Raw genomic sequence first — 26789 nt, forward strand, 5'->3', positions numbered from 1 at the left:
GATTTTTACTAAAAAAAAGGTGTTTTTTTATGATTTAAAAAAATTAGTAGTATATCTTATAACAAAAAATTTTTTTTTTAACTGAATCTTCATGGTTTCACTAATAATTTTTTGACAGAATAGTCATTGAAAAATACGTGATTTTTTGTTTATAATCTAGATTATATTAAATACATTGAGATCTACTAAGAATCGTTTATAGTATCATTAACACGCGTTACAAATTCTACTACTATTATTTATGGCTTTTAAAGTATGAATTTATTTTTAAAGAAACTTTTTATTTTAACCTAATGGTGCCTAGAGCAGTTTTACGACGTGTCAAATAGACGGACTTTACCATACTTTAATATGTACCATAAAATGAAAAAAAACATTTTAAAAACTTATCATTAATAAGCCAAAAAATGACAAATTATTCATCTATCATGTATATTGTATACTAAATTAATATAAGAAAATCGTAGGTTGAATTAATATAAGAAAAAAAAACGTAAAAACCTACATTAACTACAATTCATACGGCAATTTATATCGATTATATACTCGATTGCTTAAGAAATTCTCTGCTTGGTATGATTATCAACAAATAATTAATAACTAAATTGTCTTTTAATATTTTCAGAAGAAACTGAAGTTCAAACCACTACAGAATTCCTAACAAATGTTGGACAACAAACCACTCCTCCACCTGCTAATGCCAAAGTATTAGAAGAAATAGCGATACAAACACAGACATCTGAAGCACTTCATAATAATATTACATTTGTTAGTACATCAACATCGCCAGATATTATTGAACATAAAAATGCCGGAGTACAAAAAAATCTTGACCAAAATTTATCATTGTGCACTACTGAAACGCAAACCATGGTAGAAACACGACCTTCAACTTTGGAAACTCAAGAAATTGAAATGCAAACAATCCGTGAAGAACAAGTGGATATTCCTACTCAAACAAGTCATACTGAAAGTCCAGAATTAGATCAAAACAAACCATTAAGTGTCGAAGAAGCACAAGTTATTCGTGAAGAAGGAACACAAACTAGTACACCTGAATTTATAAGCACTTCAGAGTTGTCCGTTCAAACAAAACCAAGTGAAATAGTTCCAACTACTGAAGAAAGTATACAATCTGTTCCAGTTACATCCGACATTAGTTCCCAAACAACGGTATACACTTTAGAAAAAGAGCCAAACATTGAAGAATTCATAAAAAATGAATCACAAGTTTCATCAGGTGATTTACCATTGATTGGAGGAAAACCAGTAATCACTAAAAAAGAAGAAACTTCTTTAGAACTTCCAGCTCCAGAACAATCTGAACAGCAAGAAACGTTGAATGAAACCATCAGACCAGTTCAAGAACTACAACCAATCACAGAAAGTCCTACAACCGAGGAAATACATGCTAATAATGAAACTTCTACGATAGAAATTGAATGTAATATCTCAGAATCAGTTGAATCACAAGAAAATTCAAATATTTTATACACTATAAGTAAAGACGATGTTGATAAATTTGATAAACATACGGAAGCTGCTAAAGAACTTGAAAATTCTAGTCAGGCCAAACAAATTGAAATGTTTTTACAGCCAGAAAGACAACCTAAACCGAAAGATGTACCTTATACTTCAGCTACAACAACCAAGCAACCAGAAATTACAATATCTTTACCTGAGGTAACGTCTACATCTGAACCATCATTCGAAATCGAAATTCAAGCTACAGTTGAAGTATGTGGTAGCTCTACACCAGACTCAACAAGTCAAGATGTAACAATAACTGAAGAACTAAGTGAAGAAGAGGCCACAAAAGTTAAACACCAAAATAAAAAAAGGGAAAGAAATAAAACTGTTGAAATCCGTGATCCCAGTTACACTGAACATAAGTCTGAATTAGATTCGACATTTGAACAATCCCCCATAACCATAGATGATGATTCACTATCTGGATCCTCTAATTTAGATGATAAAAAAAAGATTGTAACTGAAGTAACGCCTATAGAATCAGAACAAGGTACTCAAGTCGTTATTGATACACAAATAAAGCCTGTAGAAACTGACAAAAAATCTCTACCTAACGTTTTTGAAATAATAGATAAACAAATATTACCGGAAGAACTTGATGGAAAAACCGCTGTTACAATGACACCCCAATATGAAGAACTAGACACATCAAAACATCAGCTTACGATAGATTTCTTAACTGCAGAAGCTCAAAGTTCCGAAGGTGCACAAAGTAATGGTATCCAAAAAATGCCACAAATCAATATTCTTAAGAGAACTGAATCCACAAAATCAAAACTAGAAAAAATAAAAAATTTACGCGAGTCCAAACAACCTTCTCATCTGTTAAATATTCTACCAAGCCTAACATTAGATGATTCAGAAATATCTGAAAAATCTTTTGAAGATAAGGTATCTGAAATTCATAAGGATTTTGTGAAATTAAAAAGAGCTATAGAGCAACAAAACATCGTTGTCATTGAAGAAACTGTTATTACTGTGGTAGAAATTTTATCAAGTTGGCTAGAAAAAATTGAATTGAGGATATATTTGCAAAAAGAATATCTAAATGGACCCTCTCAAGATGACAAGCAAAATTTGAAGGTACTTAAAGAAGAAATGAGCTATGTTGAAGAAAAGATTAAAGAACTCGAAGACATCTGGGGTGACGTAGAAAATGACTGTTCTCAAGACGAACGCAAAAAAATTAGACAATGTGTTGATGCATTGGGAAGTCAAGTCAAGTCAATCGAAGCTGTGGCCAATGATGAAGAAATTCATTTAACTTCAGAAATAGAGAAATGGAATGATTTCGTTAATGCAATCCATGAGTTAGAAAAGTAAGTCCTGCATTATCTTTTGGTATAATTAATTAAACGTAATAAGTACTGCTTAAATATTTTTTTACTAGAATCACTAAAATTTTAAACAACTCTATTGTTGTGTAACTAAATTTTGTTTATATTTCTTAGGAATATTGAAGAGCAAAAGAATGAATTGGATTCCTTGATAAAAAATGACGATTCTATCGCATCGAAATTAGATCATTTAGATACAATAGAAAACACGAATTCTGATAACGTTAAGAAAATTTATGAATTAACTGATAAAGCTCAAGAACTGTTACGAGATTATCCTGGCAAAAAACTTCCCCAAGGATTGAAAGCAGTTCAAGAATCAGTCTATTACATCGAGCATACAGTAGGCATTCAGAGAGAAAAACTCTTAGAATTTTTAGAACTTTCTGATGAATATCAACAAACTCTAAACGAGTTTTCTGAAATTACGAGAGTTGCCCAGAATTTGTTGGACAGTCCCATTTCCGTGACGAGTTTAAATCACCTGCAGGAAGAAATGCAAAGACACAGGAAATTTTTCGTCAACTTGAACCATTGCAGAGCTATTCTTGAGTCCCTGGAAGACAATTTGGATCCCGAATCGAAAGCTAAGTACTCGGTCCTTCACAAAGAGTTACACGGAAAAGCTGTTTGTCTGCTGGACGAAGCAGCCACAAAAGCGCAAGAGATGTCTCTTGCTGCTTCGAGGTGGGTCGTCTTGGAGCAAGGAATCAAGGACGAAGCGAGATGGCTTCAAGTCGCTCAACAACGTATACCCGACTTGCAAAACGTGACATCGAGCGAGTACGAACAGTACATCTTACTCTATCAGGTAATTTTACATGACATAATAAAACCTACCTAAAATTTTATGTCTTACAATCTTGAAACTTATACATGGTTTATCATTTCAGAACCTATCATTGGACTTGGCTAACCATCGTGGCCGACTTTTACAACTGCTGGAATCAGCTCGCAACCTTCAAGAGTTAATAAATATCGAGGATCCAGACGATCGTTACGGAGAGGCATTTGACGCCGTTCTCAAACTCCAGGAAAACGTTGATCACTCGCTGAAACGTTTACTGGCTTTCCGCGAGAACTGGAGTAATCAAGAAATACTCGTCAATAGACTAGAAAACTGGATGTCAAGAGCAGAACGAGAACTCGCCACGATCGACGATCCTGCCGGTGGACACATGAGACAATTTTGGGTAAGTCTTCCTGTTCAAGCCAAAACGATCACCAATGACAAACGACTTGAAAATTAATTTGATTTCGACGTAGGAACTGAGAGCCCAGTACGAAGTGCACAACAACATCCGGAACGAAGCGACCTCCTGTTTCGAGCAAGCCCTTCGCAACGTGCCGCTGTCGGATGAGATGCTTCAACGCCAATACCTCGGTGAAATGCAAAGCCGCTGGAACAACGTGTCCGACAAGATCAAGGGGATCCAGGACGTCCTGCGAAGCAGCATGTCCTCAGAGGACGTGCCGGTTAACGAGAAGCTGGTCATGCTCGAGAGAGAACTGAGCGAGCTTCGAATAACGATAGACGGGTTCCACGGTGTGATCAAGACGTCGGAGGAGCTCGAGCTCTACATCGAGAGACTCTCGGTGCTATTCGAACGTGTCTGCGTGATACAGGTGAGTGCTCTGCAATTGAAAACCAACACAATACAAACGAGAAGATACCAACACACGACATTTACGTTCAAGGACCAGCTGGGAAGACTGGGACTGCTCCCGGCAGCCGAGAGCGAGCGCGTTGGCGTACTGCTCTCGGTCGCCCGACACCTCGAGGGCCTTTTGAGCGAGGAGCTCGACGCAGCCCAGCTCCTGCGCGACCGACTGCACGATCTCAAACGGGGCATCCAGCGCATCCGTAAGGCTCACCAGCGCCAGGCCCTCGTGCTGGACCAGTGCGAGAACAGTGAGCGCCAGAGCAGCGACGTCGTTGCCACGGCAGTCGAGCGCTGCCAGGCGACCAGCGAAGAGCTGGGCCAGATCTGGCAGGAGATCATGAGCCTGAGGCAGATGCTACACAGGCTGCCGACCAGCATGAGGATATCCGTGTCACCCGTGGGCGTCGAGAGGGACATATCAGATCTGCAGGACAAGCACGAACAGTTGGAGGCCAGGTGCGCCAAGCTGATGGCTCTGCTCAGGGGTAGACTGGCGCTTTGGCGCAGGTTCGAGAAGCAGGTCGAGGTGGTGCAACAGTCCGTCCAAGAGGCCGATTACATGATGGAGCTGCTCAGCGTGCAGGGCAACGTTGACTACGAGAGGCTGCTCAAGGCCACCGAGAGGCTCGAGGTGAGGAAACACACACGCTTTTTTTCTTTGTATCGTAGAAGCGTTCGATGACTCGTTGTGGAGTCGTTCTCTATTTATTTTCTTACTTTGAAGGGGAGCGGAGATAAATGTTTGCACGGGATTTTTAGGTACTCGCTTTTAATGTATGCCTGAGAAAATTAAACACTCGTCCGATAGTACGTAATCATTGACGTTGGCTGGGGCGCGCGGGTTTGTGAGTTACGATTGTTTTGGTTGTGTTGCGGATATGCGATGATGACTCCTGTTTAAATCAAACGCTTTTTTTTTTTTTTTTCAAGAGCTGAACAAAAGTATCTTCAATCATGAGATATTGTTAGCTCTGTTGAAAGTTGTAGCGATAAAAGGGAAAATTTTTCTTTTATTAACTCTACGTTTTATCTGTTTGCCTTTGTTAAGTTTTGTTATTGATAAAAAATACCGTGTTCTCTTTTTATTCATACCGACAGTGTCATACCCTAAAAATAGTCGAATAACGTAAGTTTTTATCACCTCAATTATTACATTTAAAAGAGTCTTATCTATTTATGCAAATCCTTAATATTTACCAATTACTGACGTTGTTTATTAAGTTTCGACAATAAACATATTTAATACAAATTTGAAAAACGTGATGCAACTATTTAAAGTTACTTTAAACGGATAGAATTTTATTATTCCTAAGACTTATTATATACAAACAATGCTTTGAAAAATTTTGGTCAATGCATATTACACAGAAGCATCTTACAAGTGTAACCAAACATAATATGATTATTTAGTGAGTAAACTAATTTCAAAAGAAAATGAGGCTGGTCCAAGTATTTTATATTACGCGTGTAATCAACGCTGCTTTAGCTTTTATTCAAATTAAAAATATTTACAGTATTTTTACATTGAGCTGCAAAGAAAAAAAAAATCTAATCATCTTATTCACTTTTTCTAAGAAGTCAAGTAAACACTTTAAATGAACAAAAATAAATTGAAATCAGTAAGAAAATTGATTTGTTACTCGTACGAGAAAAAACAATATATTAAATGCCAATATGTACCTTTAGCACAAACCTTTTGTCAATAGTTCTTACACTTTTTACTTTAGTTACAACTACCATCAGGAGTCGCCAATAAAAAAAAATAAAAAAAAAATTAAATACAAGTAAAAATACATACAGTAAAAATTTGATGTTATACGGCAGAATAGTGGATTCAAAAGTGTATAAATCTTTGATAAATCTATATTTTGCAAAATTTGTGTTACACAACACAAAACAAAATTTTTTTGATTCAAAATTCAACAAAACATAAAAATAAACTAATGAAAAACAAAGAAAAATATCAATTTGAGAGGATGTAATGACAACAAACTCTACAAATTCTACTTGTAATTTCAAAACACACCAGTAATAACGATAAAACCCAAATGCTCAGTTATTGTCCTAAAAACTACTCGAATACACCAAAACGAGCCCACCGAGCCATTACAAAGATCAAACGACTGTGAAAACCTCTGATAGCCAGCTTCAGTCCAACCGAACGACCTTTGCTCTGGAAAGTATTCTCCCTCGTAAAACCACGCCAAAAACGATGTCAATATACAGTTCATGCAAAATCATCCGAGGCCCGCACTCAGCAATAACAAACCCATCGGCACTCTCGGTTTATCGGTAAGCGCATGCTCCGAAGCGTCAATTATGCTACAACCGGAGCTTTTCTCGACTCGACGCGCTAGTCGCGCGCGGAACTTTGCCGGCAAAGCACGCGAGCTCGCGACCATGCCATGTCAGCTCACCGACGAGTCTGTAATTTTTAAACGCCCTTATCCACTTGCTTTTTTTTTTTTACTTTTTTTGCGCGCTGTTGGAGCTCAACAAGTGCGTGTGTTGCAGCTGCCTTTTATTGTTTAAAAAAACGCGCGTTGTCGCTTGTGTGCACTTATTTCGGTAAATTGTTTTTGTTGTGACGATCCACGTACAAGATAGGAGCACTCGTTGTTGTACGATGTGCAAATTACCGCGTGGAAAACATGTCATACAATCGTCGAAGGTTCGCGAGTCCGGATGGTGCGAAAGTAGCGCAAAACTCGCGTTTTGCCCAAATAAAGTGAAAATTATGAAGTTTTAATGTAACAAAACACTCGTCGGACGATAAGCACTGTTGTGAAAAGCTCGAGGTACGTTATGGTGGTATAACAATGTACAGTGCGATTAAGCTCGAACTTTTGAACTTTGTTTGTTTGTTTTTGTGCAACGAGTTTACGATCGTGATTGATATGCGTATACGAGAGTGTATATACAAATGTGTGTCTATCGGCGTCGATCGAGTGTCATTTCCTGCGACTCTTCCGGTGTAAGGATCGAGGCACGTGTGAGATGACGTATGTGACGTGGGATCGGCTTCTTTTACGGTATTTTTGTTTCGGAGGGACGAGAAGAATACACACTATCGCTGATGGCGTTATCGAAAGTTTGCTAAGAGTCCGTGTGTGCGCGTGTATTTTGTGGATTTTTCGTTCGTACTGTGTACACAACCGATCTTATCGATGTTTGATCGACGCTTAGAATTTTAATTCGCTCCCGGTGTTTCATATCCGCTAATTAAAACATTCGATTTGGAGTAATTAAAAAAAAACTACACACCTCATGCGACTACGCAGTAGAGCACAGTCGAAAGAAAATAAATCTTTCCACAAATGAGTGCAATTCTAAATTAAATTATTTGAAAAACGAAATTTTGCGAGATTCAACGACACGCATGTGCACGCACAAAATAATCGACGCGACGTCGTGTGGACACTTTGATAAAAGCATCGGGCGAGGAAAGACGCGGGCCGATAAAAATGCCCCGTGGCTCTCTTCTCCCGTCGCATTTTATTGGGTCACGCTCGGCGTATCAATTTTTACAGCATAAGCTTTGAGTCGTATCGTGGAGGCGACTTTGGTGCCTCGTTTTAATTAGATACGGAAAGACAATGAGATAATGAATGGACATCGAAAGTCGAGTTTGTATACGTCGCATGATGGGGCCGCTTCATTTGCAAGCTGAAACTTTATTTCGTGCTCGTGAGGCCTGAATTGTTTTTTTTTCCTTTCCGTCACATCAAGTTACTTTAATTATTTACAAAATAATGGTGATGATAAATTTTAAATGTACGTATATGCAACAAAAAAATTCCATCGATTAAAAAGAGCCATCGATTTCACTTTGCTAACTTGTTTCGTGTTTCATTTCGTCCAACTGCATTATTAACAACCGCAAAAATTATGCACAAGTGCCGTACTTGTGTACAGTGCCACCGATTATACGCGTCCCGCTTTATCTTATGAGAAACGCTTCGTGTCGATATGGAAATGTATATACCTATGTTTTTGAGCAATTGTATGGGCGATGACTCCACAAAAAAATTATTCAATGTGTGATTCAAAAAAAAAAAATTGAAATAAAGTTTTTATTTTATCTTATTTTCTCGTACTGCTGAGTGTAATGTGTGAGAAAAAGCACGTTTACCCCCAAAAAGTGAGACACCCTTTTTTTTCAGTGTTTCGAGAGTAGGAAACAAAGTTTAAAAAATAAAGAAAAATCACTTTTCGACTCGAAAATTTTAATGCTTATTTAAAGTTTTCAAATATGAAATTTTTGTACGCTTATAAAAACTTAAACTGAAAACAATATTTAACATAAATTTTTTGTACGTTTATGAAGACTTTATTAAAAAACATTTTTCTTTAATTACCCATCGTTTTTAAAGTGAAATTGTATTTTTTATTAACTTTAGATCTCATCAACCAGTTGGAAAAACCTAAAAAAAAAATTAAATCAAAACACGTCAACTAAATTTTGTCAATGATACTTAAATATAATCTCCATTTTGACAAATAAAACTCCATAGCAATATTTTGTTTATTTTCATCCAACAATTGAGCGAAGAGTCAACTTTTCACAATTTCTGAAACGATATGTTTCCTCAATTCTAAAAAGGTTTAAAAAAAAAGTGTGTCACGTTAACTTTTTAGAGTGAAATGATAAATTTTTCAGCAGTACGGGAAAAACTTTATTAATTGTTTTTATTAATAACCACGTGATGGACGTGCAATTTTTTGCGAAAGTATTCATGTATACAACGAGGAACGGTGTCGGTTGCACGTGGATAAGCATGCGGTGCTTATGCGCGATGACGCGCATGTCAGACACACGCGACTTCATTAATCTCGTGTGTTGTACGTATATTATGATGTAGGACAAAAGTTTTTTGGTCGCAGCTTTTTCGAACTAGAAGCTTGTACGTGCGTGTGGTTTCAGTTTCCCTTATTTCAACTTTTCAAATCTTGATGTGTGTAGACTTGCGGGCTTCAGTTGTAAGCTTGTGATCAATAATTTGTGCCCTAATTTTTGCAAAAAAAATTTCCTATTTCATAATTATTATAACTGCAAGGGACTTTTTATCCAAAATTCCTTTTTAACTTATAAGACGTGCAATCCTTTAGACACTGAATTAAATTAAATCGTCAATTTACGTTTCATCAACATAGTACAGTATTATTAGACGTTTAGACTTTTCATTAATTATGCTCCCGAAACGTTACAACAAAGAAGCTAAATATTAGCAAAATATCTATGTATAGTTTTTGTTATCATTGACTGTCTGACATCAGACTCGTAATAATTTAATCAATAATTTTGTATTTTTTTCGAATAAAACTATAATTACAAGACTTTCTTAATCGTCCGATCGTAGAAGATTAATATTTTAACAGTATTAAGAATCGCTAAATGTATTCAATTATTTATATAAAATGTTATCTTAATTTGATTCGTTGAACACTTAATTGACACTATCACTCAAATGTACTCACTGACAAAACGTCACTTCTTCACTTTTATTAGATCAGCTTACTGGATGTAACAACATACTTGGGTACACAACATAATTCGAAAAAGACTTTGACCAAAACATTAAAATACGGGTAAAATATTCCACGATACGAATGGCAATAAACAATCAACTTATAACATATTAATCAGAAATAATTAATGTAAAAAAATTTGTATACAAATAGTTTGTTCAAAGTTCTTTTATTCATAATTTTTATACTGTTTAATAAAAAATATTAATCAGCTTAAAAAAAAAAAAAAAAAGGAAGAATAAAAATAACCCCTCAGATCACCGGTAGTCCTATGCAGCAATATGCCGAAAAAACCCAACAGCTCAAGTAACAAGCCTTAAAAATAAATAAATAAACAATTAAGCGACCTTGCACGTATTACGTGTCAGTCGGTCGAGTTGGTGGCGCAATATTCATTGTTATAAAATAGATGAGCGGTAAATTTGGTCGCACGGGTTAACGAACCCCCACGAGGGAGTGCGACGCGCACGAAAATCGGTCCACTTGCGAGCGAAGCGCGTGTGCTCGTGTGTGGTGAGGCCGTACGGTAGTCACACGTTACAGGGAGCGAAACTATTTATACACGCTATCGAATCCGATCTAGGAATTTTGCTTCGAACTTTACGGCAAAATTTTTCGGACGCGATTGACCAACGGCAAAAACCAAATTTTAATGCGAACAAGCTGCGAAAATTGAATGAATTATTTTAACGAGAAATTTTTTTCTTTACCAATTAGAACGCACAAAACTGAAATGTAGTATTTTTTATTTTGCACACTGCATAAAAAAACTAAATACTTTTTAAAATATTGAACAGTTTTTCTTTATTGGTTGTTTTTTTTTAATAAAAAAAAAATGTCAACGCAATGTTTGAAAAAAAAATTAACACCTCAAGTCTGAACCAATTTACTACATAAACTATTCAAACAGGAGATGGAAATCTTACAACAGATACAACAAAATTAGTTAAACGGTTAATTTAATGATTTGCACTACCTAATTCAGTTTTGGAAAAATATAAACTTCAACCATATAAACTCTATAAAAATGTTTAAAAAAAATTTGGCTCTAGAGCCTAACATAATAAATCGAATTTATGATTATACCAAAGTACGGTTCCTAATTACATTCAACTCGCATTTCAATTAAAAATCTAAAACACTCCACTTTTGACATTCAACATACACTTTGATATTACTGGAACAGTAATAAACTAAAAAAAAAGATGATACGGCAAACAATAACACCTGAAAACTTAAATAGGGTCTGAACGGCGACTTTGTGAGCCGTGAGGTGCTGATAAGCGAGCTGAAGGCTGTGGCCGAGCCGCTACGTTCGAGCTGCACCGACGAAGTGAGCGAACGCGTCAACGCCGTGGTCAACGAGGCCGTGCACGCCTGGGACGAAACGAAGGCCGAGCTCGATGCCCTGTGCACCAAGTACCAGCACGCGGTTCAGCTTTGGCAGGAGTACTGCGACTCGAGCGCAGTGGTGAAGGCTTATGTTGAGGAACAGATGGGCAGCATCGCTAATCTGCCGCCCGAGGAGGCAAGGGAGAGAGTCAAGGTTAGTGTTGTGTTTTTTTTTTTTTTTTTTTTTGCCAAGGTGCTCGGTCTGACGTTTTTTTAAATTATTTCCATCCTCATTTTTTCATAAGGCCAGAGTACAGCACATTGTTTGTAAATTAAGTGATATCGTTTCATGAATCGATTGACATTATTTATAATACGATGACTGACTGTATTTTCTTTTAATACCCAGTAAGTAAGAAAATATGCTAAACGAGTAGGTTTGGTTCGAGTTGCTTCATAGTACTTTAGGATTTTTTTACCCTCGAATAACGACCCTAATTTAATGTGTATTATAGTTTAACATCACTTGTAGGGGAAAGTTGAGAATATATTCTACTACTAGTTTATGACGCATGAGGCCATTACATTTTCAGTTTATAATTAAATGAAAATTATTCACCCACTACTATTACCCTGTAGCTTTTAACTTGAGAGACTTTATTACTCATATTAAAACCATCTAGATGCAGTGAGTTGTTTATACTTTTACTCATAAAATTAAATTAAATTGTTTTCAATATCAAATAATGCTATTTATTCTCTTTTAATAGTTAATTTATACCCATTAAAATACTTATTCATTTAGGCATAATTAAATGTTGTACGCAAGTAGTTTTTAAATAAAATAAAAAAAACAGTTTTTCATTATCCATTATCCATTAAGTAATGTATTATTTATTCGTTTTTTTTTTTTTTTTTTTTTTTTACAAATTTCTATGGCTTTAAATTTATTGTTAAAAATTATCAAGTTAATGGGTAGTTGAAATACTTTCTAAAATTTAACTTTCCATTACGTGATTAATAAATTGAAATATTTAATCACACGTATTACCATGAGAATTTTTAAATTTGATTGACAACATACTTTAGTCAATGCAGAATGGCTTCTGTAATTTTAAAAATACTAGCGGCCTTCAAACTAGTTAGATACACGTATATTCTTATTAAAATTTAGAAATTTTTGTTTTATTCATTACACGTGAGATCGGTACTTCATTTATTAATTAATCACATACTAGAACCCAGGAATAATATTAAATTCAAAATATTTCAGTAAAAATTATGTACCACATTTTTGGAAAAAAAAAAAACATACCTCAAAGTTAACTGGAAGTAATAATAACAACAACAAGTAGACTAAACATATTAAAAGCTGTTTACCCGGTAAATTACACAAACAAAGCCCCAAGGAGAAAACAACGAATCCTCTAAAACACAAACCTCCGGCGGAAGGAAAAAAAAAACATACTTTCCGGAGCCCTAAAATAAAGAGAGATTACTTTTCCTCGAAGTTATTTCACATGATGCACGAGTACATGGTAGACGTTCAGACCCACCATGCAAATCGCAAAGACCCTGTGTATATCCATACAGAGACGGTTGTGAGTCATTTGAGACGGTAAGAAAAAACGTAATAGGCCAATACTAGCGCTTTGTTGTACGCTTTAAGAGATAAAGAGTTCACCGAGATTTTCTCTATGGAAGTACCATGTAGACACGTAAGGTATGAATTATCGTACTCTACGAGCAAAACTACTCGCTAACTTTTTGCTAATAGTTTAATGCATTGCTTATGTTAGAAAAATTTTTTCAATTACTTCTCATAATTAAGAGCTTAACGAAATATTGTCCCAGCAAAAAATGCCATATAGTTTATAAGAAAAAACAATTAAAAAAAAAAAAAAAAAAAAACGTTAATGTATCTAAAAAGTATTTTAATACTTTATAAACACCTTATAATTTTTTTTTATATTTAAAATGAATAGTAATGTGTCAAATTTAAAAACAAAAAAAAATTGCTCGTTACCCAGGGAAAAAATTGTTTTCAAAATGTTTTAAAGAGCTCCATTTGTTATTTTCTTTTTTTTTTTTTTTTTTTTATGTATTCTTTAAATAGAAAAATAAACCTTTTGAAGAAGCATTTCGCAGTGAAAAGGAAAAACTCACAGTTTTTATTTTCGTAGAGTCTTTGAAAAAAAATTGTTCGAAAACTCCCAGCTCTGTAAAAATAAAATCAACATTCCGAGGGCAGCCAAAATTAAACCCATAATTCAATCAAACGCAGTAATAACAAATGCGATTTTGAGGCCAGACTTCTATTAACACACGCCTCAATTGCGCGATCTATTTTTGAGCGAAAAAAAAAAAAAAATCTACCCATCGAAATCGTCGATGAAGTCAGTGGCGGCTGGTAAAGCCCGATTTCAAGTATACACGCAAGACGAGCCTAAAACTCTCGTCACTTATCTTTATCGCAGTGCTTTAACTCGATTAACACCCGCTGCACCGACAATACGAACGAAAGTGCGTACAAGCTTAGGTACATATACCTACGGCACAACATCTGGAACACGATTTTCGTCACCCTTCACTCCAACAACGGGCCTTCAAATATTCTCTGCTCAAGATTTTCTTTTCTATTTATCAAACCCTCGAGATAACACATTAAATACACGTTACGTCCATCCGTTAACTGATTGAGTTATGAATCATTAATAAATTTGTGTTTTACGTAATTAATTTGGTAATAAATAAGATGATAGTGTAATGACGTTAAAAATACTAAAATTTCACGTAAATTTTATCTTATCGCTCACTTACGGAAAACACACAAAATAAGTATAATCTTTCCACAAAACTATTATCGTGACTATTATGTTGAAAATACATTATAAGTTACACATAAAATAACTTTCGAAATTTTGTAGTATTTGATTCATGATAGGTTGTAATGATTGGCACAAAAATTACGGGGGTCCTTGTTATCGTTACACTGTGAGAAAAATATAATAAAAATTACTGTGCTGGAATGGTAATTTGGGGTCATTTCGTCGTCAAGGGACTTTTTACTTTTCCCAACCTTATTTTTACCGTTTTGGATAGTAATTTTTATTGTACAAACAGTAAAAATTACTATACTTACAACAAAAATTACTGTTCAAATAGTAAATAGTCTTTAGACGACCGAACACTACCAGATTATCATTCCAGCACAGTAATTTTTATTATATTTTTCTCTCAGTGTGAAAATAAATTAAATGCGACGAAATACACACAAATAGTTTGTGCCATCAGAGGAAAGTAATTTCCCATGATTTCAAACCATGTGTCTCTACGATGTGACTCACGATGACAAATGATACATTTTACGAAATTTATGGGACATCTAGAGTTTTCCCTGAGGAGTAATAATTGCTGCGACAGTATGTCGAGGAACGATAACGTTGCACGCGAGTACACTATATTCTCTTCCTGAAAATGGTCATTTGAAGCGAGTTGTACGGTTTTAAATGCGTGTAAATGCGGGTAGAAAGTGAAAGCGGCTGTTTTCAAGTGTACTGCAAAACGTGATTGACGCAAGCTTCTTTACTCGGCAATACTTCTGTACAGTGAAAAAGTACAAAAATGGCCAAAGTTAAACTAATTGTCTCATCCTCAAGAAAAATTTAGCTTTTCTTTGTATCCTCAAACGAGATAATTATCCGCACGTGTGAAATGCGTTGCGATAAATTCAGAGTTGAATACTCCCGTTGGTTTCTCAATACGTCCATGGCGCATGAAGAGCTTTGTTTCTGCCGCCAAAACAAGTTACAAACTTTCTTATCGTACGGCTGGGACTGCGTTTTATCTATACTTACGTAAGATAACGCACTTGGACAGAGAAGACTCTCTAAACACACAAAAACATGTAAGTGCCATCCAGTTCCGTTACCGATGGCAAAAAAAGCGTTGCCGGCGGTCTCTTTGCTTTCGATAATTTTTTTTTTTCTTTTTTATCTTGATACCACTAGACTGGAAAAAAATCGTCCGTCGTTCGCTTTGAACAACAATTTTATGAAACCACCAACTGTATATAGCTGAGATCCCCTACGAGCACGCCCTGTTGTCATATAGACACGTTGTAAAGGTTGCAAAATCAGGCTGCGATAAAGTTGTGAAATTATCTTTTGCCGTTTTCATGTGGCTCCAAGAAAAATACTTTGGACAAGTAAGCTGTTTTATAATCATCATTCCAGCAAATGAGACAACACGTTGTTATCGATGGAAAATGATCACGTGTATATATCTTTCGTTACAAAAGTACGAATCTCTGGGAACAAAGCCAGTGCAACGAGCTTTCAGTTTCCTCTAGACTCCACCCGAAACACTCGATCACCACCAGCTCAATCAATGGTCCATCACCCATACGGCGAGCCAGTAAAAATAAACGCCTTGCGTATAAGAAAGAAAAAAAAGGGGGGGGGATGCGATTATATTCATTTCATCCGTGCCGCTTGCACCATTTGACATCACCACACGTCTCGGCAGAGCACCGCGCCCTTGATTCCCAAAGCGCCAACGCCTTCACCTACATTATGTTTATTGTATACGTACACACAACCACCCCTTGTATACTCGTGCGGGTTAACAAGCCGGCTTATACACTTTAAAGCACAATCAAAAAGCTCGACCCGAGCCTTGGTGAACCACACACACGTCGTATGATGCAGCGGAGGCGAGATTATCATGACAATTTAGACCAGCATCCGTATAGTGCCGGAACACCCTCGCGGGAAGGGGAGAAAAAAAGGGGAGCGTCCGAACCATCTGTGCTCTCCTACATACACACACACACACACACAAGCGCTACGTAGACCGGCGCGGATCGATCCCCCTCGCGCTTTTGCGTGTATATATATATATGAGCTGTACGAAGGGGATAAAGAGAAGAGGAGGCTGTGTGTGATAAATATGTATACACATCGCGCGCTAGTCATCTCTTCTCGCGCGGGTCGGGGTATAGTCTGGTCCAGTACACGCCGAGAGGAGGCTCGTGTACGTGCACGCGGCCGCGGTGTGTTTTATACACTTGATTTGCAAGCCGGTGATGGGCTGGACCTTTTTGCTTTTGTTCCATAATGTTGCGTTTGTCAACTTTATTTCCGGCGCCCGAGTGTTTTAGATGTTTTTGGTGTTTGCATCGCGAGACGCTCGGTCGATGAAAGTTCAACAACTTTTTGTACGCGATAACGAGATGACACGATGAATTTTTCCATTTTTTTTCATTTTCGACTTAGAAAGTGCCTACTTTTTACACGCGCAAAAACATTTTCGGGGTGTACATACGCGTACACGAGCAGTTCGATAAAAGCACCGTATCTACGCGCACATTGTTTACGAGGATAAAAAATAAGAAGAAGAAGAAGAAGAAGTGATTAAACAAGCCGTGAAAAACAAAGACGATGGTGCGTCTCTTTGAAGATATTTGAAAAAACAAAATATGTGTATGACGAAAGTGAAGAGTCTCCCTCGTGAGCAGCACGTATATTAAATCGCAATGAAAAACCTATCGAGTAAACACTGTACACACAGCTATAAACGACGTCCGATAAACTCACTACACTCGGCCCCTTATCTGCTCGTGCGATAGTACAAAATCAATTTAGTAACGGCTCGAAAGTAGTGGCGGGTTGACAAGCGCGTGTATAGTGTGCAACAGTAGCGGGCCAAGCGGAGGTAGATCCGCCGCTGCTAATTTTAAAACCGCGCGAGAAAGCCCCGAAATTCCTCGCGAAATTGCACGGAGTGTCGCGGACCCAGAGTCATCGGGAGAAGAGAGAAGACAAGCGCGAGATATTTTGTGTGTGTGTGTGTGTGTGTATTTACGCACATGGTGCATGTTGTAGCAGTACGGCGCGGCATCCGCGTTTCGCGGATCGACGCGGTGGTGTGCCGGCGACGCTGCACTACCACAACTACTATAAAGCCGGTGGCAATTGCAGCAGCTGACTTTACGGGCAGCATGTGCACCCCCGATCAGAAAAGGGTGAGAGCGCGTGTGCTTGAGTTTTTTTTTTTTTTTTTTTCTTTTTTTTACTAGTGCGATGGCGAAGTGTGCATGGGGTTTTTTTTTTTTGAGGTTTTTGCGTGTTTTTCAGTAGATTTTGAAATCTAGAGTGGTAGCATTGTTAATAACAACCAAATTGGATTGTTGAAGTAGAAGCAGTTGATAACAGTTTGGACTATCTGCAAACGTTGCAAAGCATAGAATACCTTTTTTTTTTTTTTTTTTTTTTTTAGTTTTGGATGGTTTGACGAGCACGTGGATGTCCTATAATCCAAAATTATTATTTCAACACCTAGAAATTTCGATGACTGTCTAGTGATGCTTTGTGTAAATGACGTTAATTTTAAGCTAAGTAGTAGGTTTATGTCAAGTTGTAAGCGTTGAACACCTAATTATAAGCTATGCTTAGTTTCTACGAGATAACGATATCGTGTGTATAATACGGTCGTTAAGGTTTATAGGTAATGGCTGTATTAGTTTAGAAAGGAAACAAAAAAACAAGCACTAAAAACGGTTTTGCTAAAATTTTTTTTTAATTATTACTTGTAAAACATTGCCTTTCAATTTTTTTTATTTTCTTTTTTTATTTTCAACGAAAATAATGCATTACAATTTAAAAGAAAAAAAAAAGAACTAAGAAAAAAATAGGTCAAATTATTTTAAAAAGTATTCAAACAGTTGATTTTCAATATTCTGCGGTAAATACTTCAATATTTGAAACTTATCAAACTTTTCTGTCACAAAAAAAAAAAAGTTCTCAGTAAAAGAAATACAGTTCATTTAGAAAAAAATTTTTTGGTCCAAGGTTTAAAAAATTTCTAAAACAATTGTGCTTAGTCTTAATGCTACAATAATTTAATTATGAATATATAAGATTTTATATAAGGCGACGCAAGTTAGCTTTCAACTTTTTAATGAATGTTGTTTTACCCAAGTTATGCTTTATTAATGAGCCTATAATATGAATTAGTTCTTTGTCTCACCAAATCGGTAAAATAGTTTAGATAAAAATGATCATTCGGAAAAAATTTCCAACCAAACCATTTCGTTATACAAACAAGGGTATGAATAATTTTATTTCAACGCTCGTTTATTAATTTTGGGTTACAAAGCGAGTTTGTCTTTTCAGTTGCTGACTGCAGTAAAACTGAAAATATGAATAACTCCTTAGCAAAACAAGTAACGACGCATTTACAGACACACGTTCATGGCAAACCGCCCATATCAACACTACACAGTTGATACTAAGCGTGCCCCCTTGTCATCCACAATAACGACGGAAAGAGAAAATGGCCACGAGAAATGGCAACTATCTTCGATACTCAGTACGCATGAATTGGCGTTGTCTTCTGAAAACGTGTCTATACCTATAAAATGAAACCAAACAAGAATAAGAGAAGGAAATTTTCGGCTCGAAGCTTCGATGCGCGAGCAGATGTTACTTTTGGCACTCCAAGCTGTACTACTGCGAATGACGTCACTCTATATATATTAACGCGCGTTCGCCTATACACCGAAAACCGAAAATACCTTACTTTTTTTAACTTAAGTACAAGCGACCTATATATTTCTCTCTTCGTCGATTCAGCGCGCGAGTGTTTGATTTTCTTTGCCGAAAATCCGTCAGATTGTGAAATGTTGTGATTTTCGGATAAAAGCTTTCGATCGTAGGATGCTTGCGAATGCAATAAACGAGATTTCGACGAACGGAATCTAATATTGTTTTCGAGGAGGCTTTGAAAGTTTTGTAATTTGTAACGAGTACACGCTTCACAAAAAAAAAAATTAAAACTTACGGAAACGCGGTGTAGAAACTTTTCATTAGACACTTCATTTATTTGCAACGAGTTGTAAAAGTGATGAGTAAAAAAATAAAGAAAAAATCAAATCGTCTCGTTTCCCGTTGGACAAATTATTTCCATACCGTTGAAGCAAAAGCATTAAGCTCAAAAAGTTTGTAAACATGCTTGTGTGAAAAAAAATTTTGTACACGAAAGAAAGTTAGTTGATTAGAAAACTTGAGCAGTCGAAAAGTCCAGATCTGCATTTCTGCCTCGCGTAAAATTGAAATCACTCCAAGTGCACTGTGAATCCAAGTTTGTTGAATTAAACGTTTGAAACCTGTATAATTGAAAATTCTCTTTTTTTTATGAAATGCATTGCTATTGTGTTTATCAGAATGACTGAATCTAGTAAAATTAACTAGTTCCACTAAACTTAATACTTACGAACACGAGCCATAAATGTAGGAAAATTGGGTGGGGTCCGAAATAACGACAGTTCACTTCAATTTTACAGTAAAACTATGAATGTTCATTTCAGCGACGTGTATTCCGACGACAACGATAGCTCAGTGCAGCGACTGTTCAGTATTTCGACAGCCAATCACAAGGCAGTTTACTTTGACTTTCTTCTTATACTGCAAATGAACATTCATAGTTTTACTGCAAAATTGAAGTGAACCGTCGTTATTTCGGACCCCACCCGGAAAATTGTAGAGAAAAAAAACTTGGCTGAAACACATTTTACACGCATACAAGCACTTCCAAAATCCTGTTTGTGTCAACAAAAAAATTGTTAAATTAAATAGAATATGTGAGATAATTTACACTTTGATATACCACAAAAAGGCGATGATAATAAATATCCATCTCATTACTCTTTGAACGCATCAAAAACAGCGTAGCGTGTGTGCCGTTTCCCAAAACCAAAACGCAGGCCAGAGTGCAGATTTGTTTTTCGCCGAATCTCAAGGTCAGCGTCTAAAGATATGTGGGTCAAGTTGACGACTCGCCTCATCTTACTTTGGCGCGTTGTCGGGTGACCAACAAGGAATCCAAAATTAAACCCAACCGCGTTGAAAACCATAAAGAAAGAAAAACCTCGACCGATAGCTGGTTAAATTTCAACCAACCTTGCGAGTTAAATGTATAACAAAGTGAGACGCTCACTCGAGCACACAACGGTTTACAGCACATAAATATAACGGCACTGGGTATAGTGCAATGCCACTCGCTCGTTCTCACGTGCTCGGTCGAATTAGCACCTTTTTCGTACGGCTCTTCCTTCCTCTTTGTACACGCGTATAAACATGCATACGGTGGTATACGAGCGTGTTAAAGGTATACACGTGCACGGCTCGTCGCGTATCGCTACGGAAGAGATCGAAAAAACACCCGATGAAGAGCTTCAAAAGCTCAGTTTTGGTCAATGATTGTACTCTTGTGTCGATCCAGCAACATCTGGACAACCAAACACGTCGTTCGTTGGACGAAGGAAAAAAAAAGTCGTTTCGATATGAGTCTTTTTCTTCGCGGTGACTTCAAAAGCTCGCAAGCTCGGCTTGCGGGAACTCGATCTCTAAAAATACGCGTTAAAATAGATATGCCGGCATCTGCGTCGAAACCAAGCATAAATAAATATACACACGCGTGCCTGTAGTAGTGCGCGTGGAAACCTTGGTCCAGTAAATTTATTGGAGCTTGTACCCTTTTCCTCCCTCCCTGCGTCCCTAAATAAAGTAGAAGTAAGTTTGGGGTAAGCCTTTGCCGTGTCTGTTTGTAATTCATTTGGATTTTTTTTTTTTTTTTTTTTTTTTTTCATGTACCGTCGAAACGAAAATCCATGCAACTCATCAAGTGTAAAGAAAAAATGATGAAAATAATCTCTGCTTCGGAAATTTTTACTAGTTTTTGCAGTAATTTCTGAGTAGATACTTTTCAGCAAAGTAAAAATTAGATGTAGAAAAACTGTTTGGACCCATGTAGGGACAATACGATGGCTTCGAGTCCTATACGACCGAGCACCTTCATCTGTTTCTCCAATATTCTGTATCGACAGTTGAAAAAAAAAAAAAAAAAAAAAAAAACATCGAAATAAAAAATAATATATTTGTTCGTGTTTAACAGGCCTGCAACGAGACGCTGGCCCAGCACAAGGAGCGACTGAGCGTACTACAGAAACTGGTCTCGGAAATCGCGTCGGATGTCGGCCTCGACGCCAGTGCGCCCCTTCAAACGGAGGTGCAGACGCTCAACCGCAAGCTCGAGGGTATTTGCGACAGCTTATGCACATTGGCCAACAGCGCTGACGCACGTGCCATCAACCAGGATCTTGCGAGGAACGATCTCTGCCAGGCTAAGAACTTTATCGATTCGGTGCAGCAGGTGAGTTGGGCCTTGGGTTTTTTTTTTCTTTTTTTTTTTTTTTTTGTTGAATCCTATTCTTGGGTTACGATAATTCAGACCAAATCTACGTGACTATGTAGCCTGGAGCTGCAATGTTCGATTGTAAGGGGTATTTTAATATTGGGACCAAAAAACTGTATTGTACGTAAGTAAGCTCATCGAGTCAAACAAAAAAGCTCTTTCTCTACAATTTTGGTTCAATGCGAGGAGTGTTTTTATATTTTTTTTCAACACTCTGTGTAGGAAAAGTATATCTTTTTAAAACTCTAAGTGTATGAAATTGAATATCTCTTGCACCAAGAAAATAAAATATTAAAAATTACTGCGCTAGAATGGTAATCTAGTGTCATTTCGTCGTCCATAGGGGCTTTTTACTTTTCCCAACCTAATTTTTATTGTACAAACAGTAAAAATCACTGTACATACAACAAAAATTACTGTTCTAAACATTTAAAATTATTGTTCCAATAGTAAAAAGTCTCTAAAGTTGAATCAGTCAAATTTTACTGCTAATCAGTAAAATGTCGTTTATTTATCACACGACTTTTCACTCATAATTAGTCAATATTAACTAACTCGACTGATCTAACTTTAGAGAGTAGACGACCGAACAGTACCAGATTACCATTTTAGCACAGTAATTTTTACTACTTTTTTCTCTCGGTGTATCTGTATAGAGTATACGAATTTCTTGATTTTACGACTATCGCATAACATACAGTTGCACAAAGTGAGAATATTCATAGTACATTGAGTATCAAAAAAATGGCACAAGCAACTTGAGAGCCCGTCGATCATCAACGCTGATTTTCAATATTCGTTATTACGATTTCATCCTGTAATGAGCTCAATTCCGTAATACAGAGAAACATTTTAAAAACACCTCACTCAATTATTTATACAATAGTTAGATCAGATTGTCGTGATCCCACTGGGCATACACACAGAAAAACGATTACTACAGAATCGGAAGCAAAAGCTAAACGTTGTTTTTGTTAATTGTTACTCAAATCGTTAGAATTTTATGTATGTGAGTACACTCGATGAATCCTGTTTTGGAAAAGTATATATATATTATAAAGCACCGTTCCCAGAAAAAAATCTCGTACAACATATGGTCGTGTAAAAGAACAAAATCCATGAAAAAAGTTGTTTGATTTTTTTTTTACTTTTCACATTCGTAAATTTGGACGCTAAAGCCGATATTTATTTTGACAAAAACCAACTTGGCATTTTCAAAAAAAACAAACCCAACAAAATTTACAATCGAGAACAACAAAAACAACAATGTCGGCCAAACACACGTGAACAACCCCCCGAACCCCCAGTTGAAGTTTCGCACTCGCGAATACTCGTACGAAGCGCGAAGAAGATGGCAAAAGCCCCCCCTCGAAATACCACCCAAGGCTGTGCCATTTAAATATGATTGTTTCCGTCCCTACATCCACACAAACGACTCGTTGGTACACAACACACAGAGAGAAATAGACAATAACCCGTCCCACCCCGCGGTGAAAGCAAAGCAGTTAAAGGGGGGGGGGGTGAAACATGTATAGGCGCACGGCTCAATCATCGCAAAACTCCTCGCACCCCCGAGGTGGTGCGCTCTTATATATTTTAATTGTAGTTGTTGGCGAAACAATTTCGTTATGTCAAGGTCGAACCCCCCCCCCTGCCCCTGTGTAGTTAGGTACGTATTGTACGTTGGTATGTGTAACTCGTACACGGTTTGCGGTGTTATTGCATCGGTCACGAAATCCGCAACACCGCAACTTTTGCCTCTCGTTGATAGCCACGCTCATTCCCATCGTGATGTGTGTGCGAACGCGTGTTCTTGAAATATTTACCTACGTGTGTGCTATACACGCGGGCACGTGCGTCCTGTCAGTGGAGAAATTTCGCTCAAATTTGCGGGGTATTATGTATATATATAAAGTTGTCGCGCAATATTATGTGTGGAAATCAGTCGATTATACCCCGATTACATAGATACGGTGTCATGAAATGTGAGCATTCAAAAAACTACGCATTACCAACCCTGTATACTTTCCGACTGATTCAGTTCAAGAAAGTAACGCAACGATTTTGACCTGGCACTTTCATACACTTATTATAAAAGCTCGAATCAAATGCGAAAGGAAAGATCGGACCCGTTTCATTTGAGTGCGAGCAAAAAATAAAAATTTTTTTTTTATAAATGATTGAGCTTTTTGTTGATTCTTGCAAGGTTGAAAAGCTTGTTGGATAAAAAAAACTGTAACTTTTGCTTCAATCTCAAAAATCGATCATTTAAAACGAATATAACGAAAAATAGCAGCTTAAAAATACCATTCCATGTTACTGTAAACTGATGGCATAATGTTTTCTGAGGATTTTTTACTATTTGAAACTTAATTAACCATCAATAGAGCAGTGAGATCTTTTTATCATACTATAACAATAAACATTAATGTTCCAAGTACTGTGAATCCAAGTTACTATATACACACGTTTCTACGAAAGGTACATCACAGCTTTATATTGTTGATGTTGATTAACTATTTTAATAACCACCTGCATCCTCTATCTGAAAAGTCCACGTGGAATGTTCCATATCATCCGTACACATGTATCTATCAGACGTTTTATTAGGTATTATCTCCGTTGTTGAAATCCTCATGGATAAAAAATGGCATAATTATTACGTAGTTTGATCAAACAATCGAAGCCCAGCGCATTATTCAAAAGTGTTCTTGTATTGCGTGGGCAACACTCTTGGATTCACAGTACACACATACACGTGAAACAAAAAAAACAAACAAAGTGTAACCTCAAACCCCCCCTGGCAGAGCGTCAAAACAGTGGTCCAGGGCGACTCCGAGGAGGACCTGATCAAACTGCGCAACCACCTGTTTGACCTGACGCGCGCCGACACCCGGCTCAAATCGATCAAGGACCGTCCCCTGGACGTCATCCCCGAGAACGACGACGGCAACGAGCTCTCGATCGTCGAGGTCCTCCAGCTCTGGCAGCGCGCCTTCCGCGAGACCTTCCACCAATACCAGCGCCTCTCGGCCCGGCTGATCCACTCGCAGGACGTCACCGCTGCCCTCCGGCTCTGGCGCGAGTACCTCGAACACGTCCGCGAGTACCTGTCGTCCACACCGCCAAACGACTACAACGGCCTCGCCGAGGACCGCGGCATCTGCGAGGTCCACGAGAACCTCCTCACCGAGCAACAGAACCTCGTGAAGCTCGTCCGAGCCTTGGACAGCGAGGGCAGCACCTTGCAGCAGCAATTCGACGCCTTGAGGGAGCTGCACCAGCTCAGCCTCGACCGCATCCTCGCGCGGCACTCGGCAGTCGGCCGGAGGATGGCCGACTGGGAGCGCTACCGGGCCGGGCACTCCGAGCTCCTCGGCTGGATGAAGGAGCTGGACCGCGAGCGCGGCAAGCTCCAACTGCGCTTCATGAGCGCCCGCCGGCTGGCCAAGATCCTCGCCGACATCGACAACCTGCTCCACGCCGAGGACAAGCTACCGGCCGGGGAGGCCAAGGCGGAGGAGCTCCAGCGCCAGCAGGGCCTATTGCTCGCGGGTTGCGCCGACGAGGCCCTGGCGGCTTCGGTGAGGATGGAGCACGCGGCGAGCGTGCAGCGGCTGAGCAACGCCAGGGCGAGCCTCAAGACGTGGCGGGACTTTGTCGCTAAGGTCAATGGCCTGAACGAGCAGTACGGGGCCCAAGTGGGCAGGATCAGCAGCTTCCTCCAGGAGGTCGGTAAGGTGGTCGATGAGGCAGAAGAGGCGGGGCTGGCGGGTGGTATCAAGGAGTGCCGCGCCCGGCTCCAGGAGCTCCAGCGGCACAGGGCCAGGTTGGTGGGCTGCGTTCCAGAACTCGAGAGCCTAGGGGTGCTGGCGGAACAGCTCAGCGAGTGCCTCAGCCCCGCGGACATGAAGGCCCTCAGCCAGCAGGGCTTCCTCCTTTGGCAGCAACATGGCAGCCTCGAGCACAAGTTGTCCCTGCTGGCCCACAGGCTGGGCGAGCGGTGCGCCCTCTACTCGAGGTGGGAGAGCCGCTCGGGACGGCTGCTCACGTGGATCGAGGACGCGGAAGGGCGGTTGCGGGGCACGGAGATGACGGGCGCAAGCGTGGACGAGCCCGAGGAGGAGCTGAGACGACTGGAGGCCGAGATCCAGGCGGAGATGGCGCTCAAGCAGCGGGAGGTGGAGTGGTTGCGGGACAGCGGTAAAGAGCTGGTCGGGATGGCCGAGCCAGGGGTCGAGCGGGAGCGAGTGGAGCGGCGCCTGGAGGAGATCAACGAGCGTTGGGACAGCCTCCTGGTGGCGGGTAGGACGAGGGCCAACAAGATCGTCGAGCTCGTGCAGACGACGGCGTTACTGCAGAAGAGACTGGCGCAGCTGAGGGTGTGGCTGGGTGGGATCGAGGCCCAGCTGGCCGAGCCGTGTACCATGGAGACGGCTGAGCCAGGCACCCTCGAGCGCAAGCTCAAGGATCACGAGCAGCTGCAGAAGAGCATCGAAGACGAGAGCGCCAACGTCGGCGAGGTGCTCAACTTGTGCGAGATGTTGCTCAGCGACTGCAACGTCTGGAAACAGGCCAGCAGTGGTTTCGACACGGACGCGATCAAGACCAACATGGAGGCGCTCGAGCGCAGGTGGAAGTTGACCTGCGTCAAGTCGGCTGAGCGCAAGCGCGGCATCAAGATGACCGGGAAGCTACTGCAGGAACTTAGTGGTCTGTCGACCGAGTTCGCCGAGTGGGTGGATGGGGTCGAAAAGGAGCTTGGGGAACTGGAGGAGGGTCTGCATGATCTGTCGCGTGACAACAGCGAGGCGACGATGACGAGGGTTAACAAGATTCTGGAGGACATTGGGGCCCATCAACCGGCTCTGCAGATCATCGAGATGAACTACAGCCGTTTGGCTAAAGGGGGTCTCGAACCTGAGAACCTGAGATTCCTTACTGCCGACGCCCGCCAGCTGATGGACAGGTTTGGGAATTCTTGGTTTCTTGTTTAGTTTTTTTGTGGCTTGGAAGGAAGAACATAACTCTAAATCGTTGTAATCGCATTGTGTCTTGTGTCATCCAGATAAATTTTTATTCAGCATTAGGTCCAATTATAACTTGTTTTTTTTTTTTTTTTAAGTTCAGTTGAGCTTCTACG

At 39.0% G+C, this 26789-nt stretch overlaps 1 protein-coding gene across 1 annotated transcript in view; it reads left to right on the plus strand.

Moving 5' to 3' along the window:
* Positions 1 to 26789, plus strand: part of Msp300 (Muscle-specific protein 300 kDa) — an 87192-nt gene that overhangs the window by 55330 nt on the left and 5073 nt on the right. The window contains exons 36-44 of the mRNA XM_089591067.1: positions 626 to 1240; positions 1271 to 2849; positions 2982 to 3678; positions 3761 to 4060; positions 4134 to 4493; positions 4566 to 5162; positions 11304 to 11606; positions 21347 to 21604; positions 24454 to 26615. Coding sequence (XP_089447193.1) covers positions 626 to 1240; positions 1271 to 2849; positions 2982 to 3678; positions 3761 to 4060; positions 4134 to 4493; positions 4566 to 5162; positions 11304 to 11606; positions 21347 to 21604; positions 24454 to 26615 — 6871 coding nt within the window. The remainder of the gene's footprint in view (positions 1 to 625; positions 1241 to 1270; positions 2850 to 2981; positions 3679 to 3760; positions 4061 to 4133; positions 4494 to 4565; positions 5163 to 11303; positions 11607 to 21346; positions 21605 to 24453; positions 26616 to 26789) is intronic.

Source organism: Copidosoma floridanum, unplaced genomic scaffold (assembly GCF_036245765.1).
Source record: "Copidosoma floridanum isolate Cflo_tuat_1 unplaced genomic scaffold, Cflo_Japanese_pri ptg000013l, whole genome shotgun sequence".
In the NCBI taxonomy this organism is placed as follows: domain Eukaryota; kingdom Metazoa; phylum Arthropoda; class Insecta; order Hymenoptera; family Encyrtidae; genus Copidosoma; species Copidosoma floridanum.